Source organism: Typha angustifolia, chromosome 6 (genome assembly GCF_048772165.1).
Source record: "Typha angustifolia cultivar Huaian chromosome 6, ASM4877216v1, whole genome shotgun sequence".
NCBI classification, from domain to species: domain Eukaryota; kingdom Viridiplantae; phylum Streptophyta; class Magnoliopsida; order Poales; family Typhaceae; genus Typha; species Typha angustifolia.
Window position 1 is genome coordinate 8,977,807 of NC_133244.1, and position 12,240 is coordinate 8,990,046.

The 12,240-nt window shown below is 38.6% G+C and overlaps 3 protein-coding genes across 10 annotated transcripts; 1 reads left to right on the forward strand and 2 right to left on the reverse strand.

Moving 5' to 3' along the window:
• The first annotated feature begins 364 nt into the window (after positions 1–364).
• Positions 365–1,692, forward strand: LOC140761304 (probable aspartic protease At2g35615). The gene has a single exon (XM_073098577.1). The coding sequence runs from the start codon at positions 409–411 to the stop codon at positions 1,690–1,692; it is 1,284 nt and encodes a 427-aa protein (XP_072954678.1). The 5' UTR covers positions 365–408.
• A 634-nt stretch (positions 1,693–2,326) lies between these two features.
• LOC140761474 (protein PTST homolog 3, chloroplastic) lies at positions 2,327–6,816 on the reverse strand. Of its 8 annotated transcripts, none has more exons than XM_073098809.1 (15): positions 6,569–6,816; positions 6,354–6,485; positions 6,136–6,251; positions 5,832–6,038; positions 5,683–5,742; positions 5,537–5,591; positions 5,396–5,467; positions 5,068–5,122; positions 4,921–4,971; positions 4,775–4,828; positions 3,959–4,078; positions 3,737–3,858; positions 3,152–3,212; positions 2,954–3,040; positions 2,327–2,699 (listed from the first exon to the last, which is right to left on the reverse strand). In XM_073098809.1, the coding sequence occupies exons 1-15, from the start codon at positions 6,727–6,729 to the stop codon at positions 2,610–2,612; spliced, it is 1,443 nt and encodes a 480-aa protein (XP_072954910.1). In that variant the 5' UTR covers positions 6,730–6,816; the 3' UTR covers positions 2,327–2,609. The 8 variants fall into 8 exon arrangements, with proteins under 8 accessions (XP_072954910.1, XP_072954909.1, XP_072954911.1 ...); XM_073098808.1 differs by having other exon boundaries at positions 5,396–5,464; positions 5,683–5,748; XM_073098810.1 differs by having other exon boundaries at positions 3,152–3,203; positions 5,683–5,748.
• A 1,542-nt stretch (positions 6,817–8,358) lies between these two features.
• On the reverse strand, positions 8,359–9,739 carry LOC140761418 (uncharacterized). The gene is made up of 3 exons (XM_073098729.1): positions 9,525–9,739; positions 9,312–9,441; positions 8,359–9,050 (listed from the first exon to the last, which is right to left on the reverse strand). The coding sequence occupies exons 1-3, from the start codon at positions 9,658–9,660 to the stop codon at positions 8,471–8,473; spliced, it is 846 nt and encodes a 281-aa protein (XP_072954830.1). The 5' UTR covers positions 9,661–9,739; the 3' UTR covers positions 8,359–8,470.
• Positions 9,740–12,240: the final 2,501 nt, after the last annotated feature.

Below are 12,240 nucleotides of genomic sequence, written 5' to 3' on the forward strand. Positions count from 1 at the left end.
TTTGTTGTTCTTTTTCTTTCTTTCTTTCTCTAATTTAATTAAAAATTAAATTAATTGCAGGGATGGAATGGGAGAGAAAAAGAAGAAGTTTTCTCTCAAAAAAAGGCTAATTTTTTAATTACTGGTGGCTAATATTAATAAGTTTGGAAGGAGATAATAGAGAGGATATATATATGGATGGAGGAGTAGAGATTAACGTTCTTTCTATTCTCTGCTGGCTGCTCATTTGGCAATCATTCATGGGCAAGGCTACCAACTGCAGCCAATTCATCCAGTAGAAGAACTCTCGGATTCATCCAAGAATGGAAACTTAATTCAACCATCACTAAGATACAGCGTTCCTCTTTTTAATCCAATTAATAATTCCAAAGACTGCTCATAAGATCCATCGTAGCAATACTCGTAGCCATGGCGAGAGTAGTCCAACTACTCCTCATCTCGCTCTCCGCTCTCTTCCGCCTTTCGTTCTCATTCGTCGTGCCGATCATCCACCGTGACTCGCCGTTGTCCCCCTTGTACGATCCCAACGCCACCGCCGCCGACCGTTGGGACTCCGCCTACCGCCGCTCGCTCTCACGTCAGAGCCTCTTGGGCATGGGGCATGACGTAGCCCTGTCGGCGGCCGGGATCCGGTCACCGTTGAAGCTCGTAACCGGCGAGTACCTCATGAAGGTCTTGATCGGCACTCCGCCGCAACCCATGTACCTCTTGATCGACAGCGGCAGCGACCTCATCTGGACTCAGTGCCTCCCTTGCAGGCGTTGCTACAACCAGAGCTACGCCATTTTCGACCCACGCAAGTCCTCTACCTTCGGCTACTTCGATTGCCCGTCGAACCCATGCGACGAGGTGACCACGTCTAACTGCTACGACGACAAGTGCATCTATACCCACTACTACGGCGATGGATCTTACGCCAGCGGTTACCTCAGCTCCGATACGCTGATCTTTAGGGCCGACGAGGGCGACCACGTCACGTTCGCCGATATGGTGCTCGGATGCAGCAACGACAATGCCGGCAGCTACCAGGCCATGGATGCCGGCATCCTCGGCCTCTCGGGTGGGTCGCTATCGCTGACCTCACAGATCGGCAACGCCGTAGGATGGCAGTTCTCCCACTGCTTGAGCTTACTGGAAGGTAGAAGTCAGCTTAGAATTGGCAAGAGCGCGGTGCTTTCAGGGGGTTACACACCGATGGAAGACTTTGCTCGTAAGACAGGATTCAATTTCTATTACCTCACCTTGAATGACATCAGCGTCGAGGGCGAGCGGCTGAACGTGCCGCCGGGGACGTTCAAGCGTAAACCGGACGGCACCGGCGGGTTCTTCATCGACTCCGGCACGGCGTTGACGGTGCTCTACGACGAGGCTTACTCTCTGCTTGTGAAGAAGCTGAGGGAGGTGATAAGGTTGAAACCGGTGGAAGGGGGGAGTGACATGCCACTTCTATGCTATTACGGGAGCGACAAGCAGCTGGGGGAATTTCCTGAGTTGACCTTCCATTTTGAGAACCTTGATGTGGTCTTGCACACGATCAACGCCTTTGCGACAAAAGTTCCGGGCGTAATTTGTTTGACGATGATGCCGTCGACGAGAAACACCGCCATCCTCGGGACTCTCGCTCAGCTGAATAAGAATGTAGGGTATGACCCCGTGATGCAGAGGCTTTACATCACCGATACTATGTGTTAAGAGGAGCCACGTACGTACGTACGTGGTTCTTGGCGGCTAATAATAATAACTATATATATATATATATAGTGTAGGGTCGTTTGTATCTTAGAAAAATAGTGAAACAGAGAGGGATGGATATATAATAATATCATATAAGGAAGATTATGATTTGCTCGAGATTATCAACATATCACAAGTGATTATAACATCTCTAGATGACTATATCAACGAGGTTAATTATGATTCGAATAAGATCAAGATTGATATATTCAGCAGTATTCTCTCTTCCTTGATCAGGACCATGTGGATACATAAAAAGAGTTAATCTCTTATCCTCTTCTTCTTGCTAACGTGAATTAATTCTTATAGTTAAGCTTAATTTTGAATTAATAAGCAAAAGATTGTGGCCACGTAGTATAGATTAATCGCAGGAAAGAAAGGGCTCATGTTTAAATATTTCTCCATTTCCCACCATCATAGCATCAAATAATTGATGCCCAATATTAATTAGGAAGGAGATAATGGAGAGGATATCTTGGAATTTAAAGAGAATTACGCTCTTATTCTTCTCTGCTGCACATTTGGCAATCATTCATGGGCTGCCAGGTACTCGACTGCAAGCACATTTGGCAATCATTCACTGTAGACAAACTTCGCGAATGACGAGTTGTGTTGAAACATTGCATCAAGCCCAAGAAGATACAGAGCTTATAGAAATAACAAAGAAGTTTCCGGAAGACGAGCCAGTTAGAAATGTAAAGAGAAATATACAAGTAGACTACAGTCTCTATCAACTACAGCAGGATTTCCAGAAATTAACAACGTAATAGAAGGCAGCAAAGATCTGCATCACAGCGTTTGACTAAAAAGAGAGACTACAAGATCTTCTGGCTCGATTAGCACATCCAATCCGATACAGAAGAAACTACCATCTATCAGTGATCAAAAGATTGGCCACAGGCGGTTTGAAAGCTGTACCTCTCATGAAGCTCGAGAAATGCATTTTCCTTATCCTGAACACTGCACTAGCAAGTGACATTACGATAGTCAAGGTGGCAAAAGAATAGCATTTGAAGAGTGAGTAATTTAGCAGGAGATACTATGGTTATGGGTGTAATTAAATTGCACGTGATGAGAGGCAGGTATGCATGATTGCCACTATGTCTGGTTAGTAATTTAGCAGCCACCTTAACCAAACGTAATGCATGATGACATGGAAGAAAAGTAGCATACGTAGGTATAACAGATGGGAAAGGAGACATCCAATTTATCTATCTACCCTCAGAACATTGTTGGCAATATTTCCACTAGAGACAATCTCTCGCCGTGAATCAATTCTCCAACTACCATCCACAATAAACTTTATCTGATAGCAAGAAGGAGAAGAACGTGAGTGAGCATAATTTGAAAGACGTGGATCTAAATTTGGTGTAGATTTAGAAACTAAACTAAGCTTAGTTAATGGTAGTTAACATACCTCATAAACACCAGGATAGAGCCATAATACTGCTGACCAGAGCAATGGTTGCCTGCATGGTCTTATAAGAGACATTTTAACAATCAGTAAAAGTTCTAAGTAAGTTTGTCCGCCTATATTTCAATAACAAAATAAAACTACATATTAAAGGACAATTCTTTCAACATGTTTTGAAGGAATAACAAACGAATCCATTTTCGATCATTTGTTTGATTATCAAAAGGAGATGGCAAATGAACTATTACATGGAGTATCAACTTAAAACTTTATTTTGTAATCAACAAGTCCAAGAATCAAAATGTACGCATCTTCTTCTTGCAGTCTTCTAACAGAGATTCAGATATCAAGAAAAAGTATACATAATTATTGGGGAAAACTAAAGTAACTGGTCAGAAATATGTACAGGAAAAGAACAAAGAAATTGTTATGAGAAGGAAAGACTGGCTATACACCTATATCAACAACATAGATGTGGAACTCAATGCTGAAATCTAAGGAAAGAAATGCTTCTTTAGTTTAAAAAAGAGGGCACACTACCTAGAATGCTACAATTGAAAGTTATTAACCAAAATAGGAATTAAGGACCTGGATGTAGATGGACTTCTTGTTGATGATGGATCCAGATCCATTTTGATCCGATGCTGCCAGCCATTAAAGCTACCAGCAAGCTCTACAATTTCTCCATCCGCCATGTATTTTATGTGAACCTATATGAAGAAAACCATTTTATAGTAATACGGGCATTCAGCCTAACAGGCACAAATTCCTAAATGCAACTTCTAGAAAAATGAAAAGAAACAAAGGTACTTCTTTTAATCCATTAAGGTTCTCTTCAGCTGCTCGGAGTGCCACATCTTTCTGTGCAACAGTTCGCTGTATATTTGCAATCTTAGCTTCGGCTTTAGCTTGCAAATTGAATAGCTCAAGCTGAAATTTGAAAAGAAAAGAAAGAGCCATTCTCTTAGCTCATTTAAGATGGAACAGGAATATATACCAGAAATTCAGTCATTTATATCAGAATGATAGTTTAATAGGATCAATATCATAACAACGTACTATGATTACACCTAACCAGATTAGACCTAACCATTACCAAAAGCATGATACAGAAAGATGGATGTCTTTATATAAACAGATTCAACACAGTAATTTTATGTCCATGAAAAATTAGTCATAAGAAGCTAGAATTTCAATGAGAAAATACTAATATATAACTCTTATGAGAATAATTAGGAAAAGATGACAGCAAGCAAAGCACATAGGTAAATCTCATAACTTCGACTGTTGTTCCATTATAAGAGTAATAAAGGAGAGAACCTCACTGGGATAACAGTTCCATGTTACATACATGATGCACAATGCTATATGGATTAGATGCTTCAAGAAAACAATAAATAGGCCAAGCCAACATGAAAGCCTATTTGAACTTCATGGATTTTTGTCTTTTAGATTTACTTGAAACTTGGACCTGGTTATTCTAGAACGTGTAAATTTCCCATCATCCTCTTAACACTATTTGCCAGTATACAGTTTATCATTAGCATGTTTCTATTAAAGTGACTAAGAACAATCTTCTAAGGAGAGATTGACAGAGATTTAGGCAAATTATGCGAATATTAGTACCTTCTCCTCTTTGATCCGTTGCTCCAATTGGGAAAGTTCGATCTCCTTTTGATGCTACGAAGATTATCATACAGTTGATTGATTTATCATTATAAGCTACATTTATCCAACAACTCCACAAGAAGATACAGGAAGAGAAAGCTTACCAGTAAAGCCTTTAATCGATTGATTTCGTTTTGATTGCCCTTTTCAGAAGCCTTTAGGATGACATAGCAAGGAGAAAAATCAGAAGTTGGAATAGGAAGACAACAGTCTAGAGAAGAAAAGGTAAATAATCATAATAATGCACCAACCTTGGATGTCAATTCCTCATCAAAATTGGTGTCTTCACCTGATGAAACACCATTCCTATATATAAATTAAAAAAAAAAATAGAGAATGATGTAATACACTTGTACCTCCAGCCTCAAGATTACATAAGTTCCGGGAATGTAATAATTTCCAGTAACAAGTTCTACATCAGCATACAACATAAATAAGTATATATGATTGACTTTTACTAACCGAGAAGGTTGGAGTAAAATAAGGAAGATAATTCTGACAGATGTAGTGGTCTTCCAGAAATTAACTATACCAAATCTTTAATGAGAGAAAAAACTAAATCAGAGTCTTATAGTTTACTTGCAAGAAAGTTCTTCTGAAGATGAGCCTTCACTTGGAAAGAGATGTTCTAGCAAGTGCTCCATATACCTACTAATATTATATTTTACTCATCAAAATAATATATCCAAAACAGCAGTTCTATTTCTCTGAGAGACTAACCTTTTAGGAAGCTGTTCCTTTGAGGTAAGAGTTAGTTGCTGAGATATCATAGGAACTGCAAGGAACCCAGCCCACATTACATTAAACTTAGCTGCTCTTAAACACATCAACCAGGCCACTTTTTCACATTGAAGTTCATAATTTACCTGTATCAATGTTACCGGAGTCCAATGCAGTAGAACCAAGCTCCAAGACATTATTCATATCTACATCTATATTTCCACAATCATCTAAATAATAGACTGGCTCATAAGAAGCAAATCTGCAAGTATAGGAAATCTCTTTTACCAAGTACCTTCCATGGGATCCAATTCGCCTGTCTGCAAAAATTTTGCTGCCTTAAATTGCAAGGTAACAATAGAAGAATCTGAAGGTCCATAAACTTCGGCATCAGTGCTTATTGAAATTGCACCATTTGGATTAACATTACATTCCTCCAGGACAGTGGGCTCGTCCGTTAAGGAGATGCATTCAGGAGAAACAGTCAATTTCTCTACTTGACCTTTTAGAAAAATTACAAAGCTATCATGAAAAGAATCAGTGTCATTGCAACTACAGAGCAACCAACCCAATTAAATAGCAACAAGAAAATTTCAGACCTGAACTTTCCTCCTCGCAAGTATCGCTACGTTCTAGGTTTTCATCAGAATTATTCGTAAGAAGCTCTGAGATTGCTTTGTATCCTCTCCGCCTAACAACATTTGCCAAGTCCTTTCTACAGATATCACAGAAAGAAACGCTTCACTTCTCCAATTTCTTACCAGAACTACAACAAGAAACCTTTAGAAGCCCAGTGATCAAGAAAGACCCGACAAACCTTCCATGATCGGAAAGCTCCTTAAGCGACGGCATCCGGTTCTCAGGGAGCCCAATCGCTGCTATGAACCCACGGAGCTCGTCGCCGAGTTCCTCGCTGCTCATCCTGCGCCGAGATGGCTTCGCCTTTTTCCTGGAACAAATCAAAACCACCAAGGAAATCAACGAAAACCCACTTCAATAAACACCAAACAGTCGTGGGATCGGAACAAGTACCTGGGCTGCTCCTTGGAGCACCACAATGTGAGGCTTCCGCGAAGCGGGTTCTGATGGGTTTTCCATCCGAGAGGCGATCGCTCTAATCTCGACCCCAGTTTCGACGAGGAAGGGAACGGGACGAGGTTATGGAAAGGGTTTGGGAAATGGCGGAGAGCCATGGAGAAGATTGAAGCATCGAAACAAGACTGAGAGAGAGAGAGAGAGAGGTTTTGGCTTTTGTTCCAGCCTTCGATCGACGTTTCTGGTACTATTTTTTTTTTGCCTATCTATATAGTTTCTTTTACATTTACACGCTTCACAAATCTCTTATTATTATTTACTTGCGGATATACCCCCCCATAAAGTTAATTTTTGCATCGAGACCCCTTAGAGTCCTCGTATTTACGTAGGTATCCCTTCAAACTAACTAAAATAATAATAATAATAATTTATGCCAATTCCTCATGTATGAAATATCACGTGTGATTAACTTTTAATTCCTTTATGATCTATTTTTCTCTTATTTTAGCATAAATAAATTGAAAAGGAAAAATTAAGGACATAATATTTATTTATTTTTCCTAATTAACATCGTTAAGAGAGTGAGAAAAGTTAAATAATAGAGGATAAATATATATACGCCTATAATTCAGAGTCTAAATTTACTAATGAAATTATTAAAAAAGTTACACGCGTCTAGCCCAAGTGCGAGGCCCATTGGAGCTTCGCTATTACTACGTGTGTGGCCGATGACCACCATGGGCTGGGCCACAACTTATTGGGCCGGATCTTAGACCAAATCTTAGCCCATGGGCTGTTAATTATTACATAATTAGGATGGGGAAATTTCCAAAAAAGAAAAGGACTCCATTTAATCCAAATAATTATAACTAGGTTTATTTTTAGTATCAATGTCAGTGCCATGCAATTTAATTAGATACATATCTTGGAGTTGTGCCTTCCTACAGAGAAGTAATCTAGAAGATGGACCCATAGCAGCCCAAATAGGATTAAAAGAAAGAAGCATAGCAAGATAAACAAATGGATGGGTCAATGGATTCACATGTCCTTGAATTGGTCTATAACCAATTAAGTCTTTCTTGACACAACTTGTAGTGTAAGAAATTGAAGAGACTTAAACAAGTACTAAAACTCAAAAAACATAACATCAGATGTATGTCAGTCCATCCATATGATCATCTGTGATTGTTGCTGAAATCAAATACAGCGCGCAATCAATCGATACGTTAGTGCACATCCAATATCGCTCGTAATTATAAGTAACAATCTAAGAGACAAACCTTCTCTACTCTACTCTCTATCTCTCTCTAGGCATTGGGCATTGGGATGTGGTGGTGTTCTTAAAAATTGAAGGACAAAAAGACTGACATCCCTCTTTGTTAGCTATTATTGAGATTCATACATTACTGACACCAATGAGAATCTAATCTTAGTTTTCTCTCCTCTCTTTTAGACGAAAGAATCTAATCCTACTTGCGAACTGTTTAAGAGTTATAATAATATGAGTACTACCAGACAAGACACGTTTCTTCCGGTACACCCAAACCTCCCTGTCCATGTGACATTTATATATAACTGATCACAAATTATACAAACATTTTTTTGATTTTTTTTTTTATTTTTTGATTTATTTATGCTTGTAATGAGTTTCTCATGGAAACTTACATCCCAAGAGTAAGTTTATATGAGAAACTTATTTCAAGAATGGATTTGATAGCTCAATGATGTCGTCTGTGGATCTACTGGTGCACACAATGAGACAATCTATACACACTCACCAACAAAAGTAGCAAATCTCAGGATCAGAAAGGGGGGAAAAGATATGCAATGCCATTCTTTCTACTCCTCTTCCTAGCCTTGTACTGTCAAGTCTAAACAAGATCTTGTGTCTTTTTGCAGTCAGAACTGGTACATGGTCCTCTCCTGCCCTTTAATGTTGCATTTCTGGTCATCCATAATAGAAGTAGAACTAAGCAGTTGCTTGACCTCCTCATAGTTGTACTCTAATGGAGCTTCCCAGCTGAAGAGCTCATCAATACATCTATCTACCTGAGACCCAAGTAGTAACTTTTGGCTCTCCGGAGGCCCACCAAAGAGCGAGCTCTCAAAACCCATCTCCTTGCCATAGCTGCTGCAGCTCTGGTCACCGCCAAACATGATCATTTGAGAGTTCTCCTTCATCTGGTATTGGCATAAACCTTCAAAGATAGTAGAAGAAGTACTGGGGATTGTAGGCAAGTGTTCATAGCCTGTTACACTGTAGTAGTTTTGTAATGAGGAGGAGGAGGAGGAGGAGGAGGAGGTCAAGAGGAGTTGCTGCTGCTGCTGCTGCAGTTGATGATAATGATGATGATGATGTTGGTTTGGTTTCTTTTGGCAAGGAACAAGTCCTAAGAACTTCTTCTTGAGCTTGGTGTTCCAATAATTCTTGATATCATTGTCTGTCCTACCTGGGAGCTTGGAAGCTATGATGGACCACCTGCAATTATGGCAAGAATGGAGGGAAAAAAATGGCTCTTTAGATCTTAAAAGTTTCATGCATGAGAACAAATTAGCATCTACACATACATATCCACAAATTTAATTGCACATAGATCTATTAAATGATGACCACACACACACACACAGACACACAGAAGGATCTGACTAACAAAACCAAATTTAGCATACCTTTTTCTTAAGAAAAAAGAAGAAAGAACAAAAAAGAAGTAGTGCATAGGAGTTTTGTTAATTTTCTCACCTGCTTCCAATAGTGGCAAAGAGGGTGCAGATGATCCTATCCTCATCATCTGAGAACTCTCCATGCTTTATATTTGGCCTCAGGTAGTTTAGCCATCTCAGCCTGCAACTCTTCCCACATCTCTTCAGACCTAGCAAAAGAAATCAGCCAACAAATAACAAATTTATATAAGTTGATATCAAAAGAAAAGAAAAGTATACTAATATATCTTACCAGCTTTGTGAGGGAGAGCAATCCAATTGCCACCAGTTCCATACTTCTCTATGAACTCTTTCAGCTTGGCATCCTCCTCTGCAGACCAGGGACCCTTCTTCACATTAGCTTTGTCACAACAAGGAGCCCTTCCCATGTTCCTCAACAAAATCTTCTCCTCCTACCCCCCCTTCCTCTCTTCCTCGCTACGCTTCTCTTTTGTCCTTATGGGTGAGCTCTAATTATTTGGTGGTGGAAATGCCTGACCTTGGAAAAAGACCCAGGCTTCTAAGGAAGATAGAAAAGATTGACATAGACTGGTAGACCAATCGAAAGCTTTGATGACAGTATTATATTACATCTACCAAAGTTGTGAGAAGTCAAAGTATAGCTGTCTGGCTTCCATCATTTCAATCCCTGTAATATTTCCTCTCTTCTTTCATAAACTATGCCATCCCTGTACCTTCGAAAGACCTCTCTCTCTCTCTCTCTCTCTCTCTCTCTCTCTCTCTCTCTCTCTCTCTCTCTCTATATATATATATATATAGATCTTTGTTACCATTGGTTAAGCTAGGTGGTGATATCATCCATATTCCAAGGTGTATATAGTTGCATGCATGTACGTATACATGTAAACTTAAATTTGTGTTCGTATATATCAAGGCTTTCTAATGAAAGCAAATACTTTGCAACATTGCTTAGCTGCATGTCTGCATGTGATTACATTTGGTTGATTAGTTGTTGTGTATATTATGAACTTTGACTTGGTAATGCTATTCTTTAAATCTTAAGAGAGCCCTACTTGGACTTTTCTTCTTTATTCTTAGCACCAACTATTACAAGAAATATGTTCCGGCGAAAACTTGAATATCTAAAAGAAACAGCCAAAATAATAATTAACACATGATGATGAGTCAAAGTTAGTGAGGAAATTTTATGTATATTTGAAGCTTGGCATTGGATTCTTTGATCTACTTTCCCAAGTACTCCTGCTCTTTTGTGATCATACCAAACCTTGCTATATATCTTGCATACTTTTCTTTCTTGGGGGTATAATTGATTGGAACTTAGGATGGACACTAAATCTAATACCAAATTACTAGGCGAAGTAATAATTGGTTGCAGATGTTCTTGATCTTGATCAGTGACTGGCTGCTATAACAGAAGCATATGGATTGAATTAAATTCAGACTATTTGTTGGTCACCAATCATGCCTGTTGTCAATGTTTCTCATTAAGGAATCGTCCTCGGATTGAAACTGAAAGCTAAACCACCGAATCGTTACAAGTCAAATTGGCTGTCAGCTGTCTGCGTAGTTTGTATTCATTATGATCATGCATGTTGAAATATTCAAACCATGCATCTCTGGTAAGAAAGTCGTCAAACTTCTCTATCATTATTTGTCTCATCAAGTAGACTGGCTAAATTTAGATCGTAGACGGCACAGGATTCATATATTATCATTAATGTTTTATCGAATCTAGTTTCCTTCTATATCTCATAAACTCATAAACTCTAACTACCGATGCTACTCCTATCAACAAGCTGTTGCTACTTGAGACATGGATGAAGTTAATTTAGGAGTACAATATAATTATTATGCAGTTACTCTTTGTCGGATTAGGCCTCCTCATAAGCAGTCCTTAGTCTGACTTGTAATAAATACTAGTTTAATTATGCCAATGTCTTTTTGTTTTTTTGTTCTTGTTTTGTTGGAGTAGGAGATGGTAAGATCTCTTTTGGTTAAATTTTAAATAAGAGATTAAGAGTGTGGAAGTACTCTCATCAACATAGGTCTGTTGCACCAAATTAGTAGTTATTGAAAATAGTGGGAACTCTTTGTATCCTCCCCCAAAGAAGTTGTTTGGTGCTCATAGATTCCTTATTTTCTTTATAAATTTTAATTTATTTTATATTATTCTAATCCAGTATGAACTTATTTAATCAGGAGAATGACATAAATATAAAGACATAGAGAGCTAATCTTTCGGTCAGTGAAAAAAGACTCTGGTGAGAGCAACGATAGTTTACGATGAACACAAAATGGTGCATAGAGAGTCACATAGAGATGTGCCGTGCATAGGACACATGAGTGGAACAAAATAAGTGTGAAGCACTATAGGCTGTCCTATAAAAAGAACATTGTAGGAAGCTAGTATATTGACAACAACAAAATACATCAAAAAAGAATTTGCCGTGATTTGTCGCCGCGTATAAATTTTGTGCTAGCCGACTATGTATAAGTGGGTGTATTTTCTCGTATTGATCTTATCTAAACTCTTTAGAGTTTGTGTACAATGTATCTCGCATAATATATTTGTTACTGCCGTATTATTTACGAACAACATAAGAGAAGAAAACAAAATGACTAATTTACTTCTAAAAAGTGAATGGAGTGATCAATATTTTTAGTCAATCTCTACAACTTCATCCATTGAAGAGGGAATATTTAGATGGAAGTATTATTATTTGTCTTTCTATATACAAATTTAGCCACGGAAAAGACAAATACTAATCATTTCTGGGCATATTGCAGCTACGTACAGGCAGACTAATTTAATCATGCACGTTTGGATTTTTCTTTTCTAAAGAAAAAAGAGAAAGAAAAAAAAAACTCTTATCATGCATGACACCACCCACCATCAATTTGTTGGGAAAATTAATACAAATCTACTGGAGAGGTCTCTGACCACATTCAATAGAGTAAACAAATTAGCCTCTAAAGTTTTGTTTCCG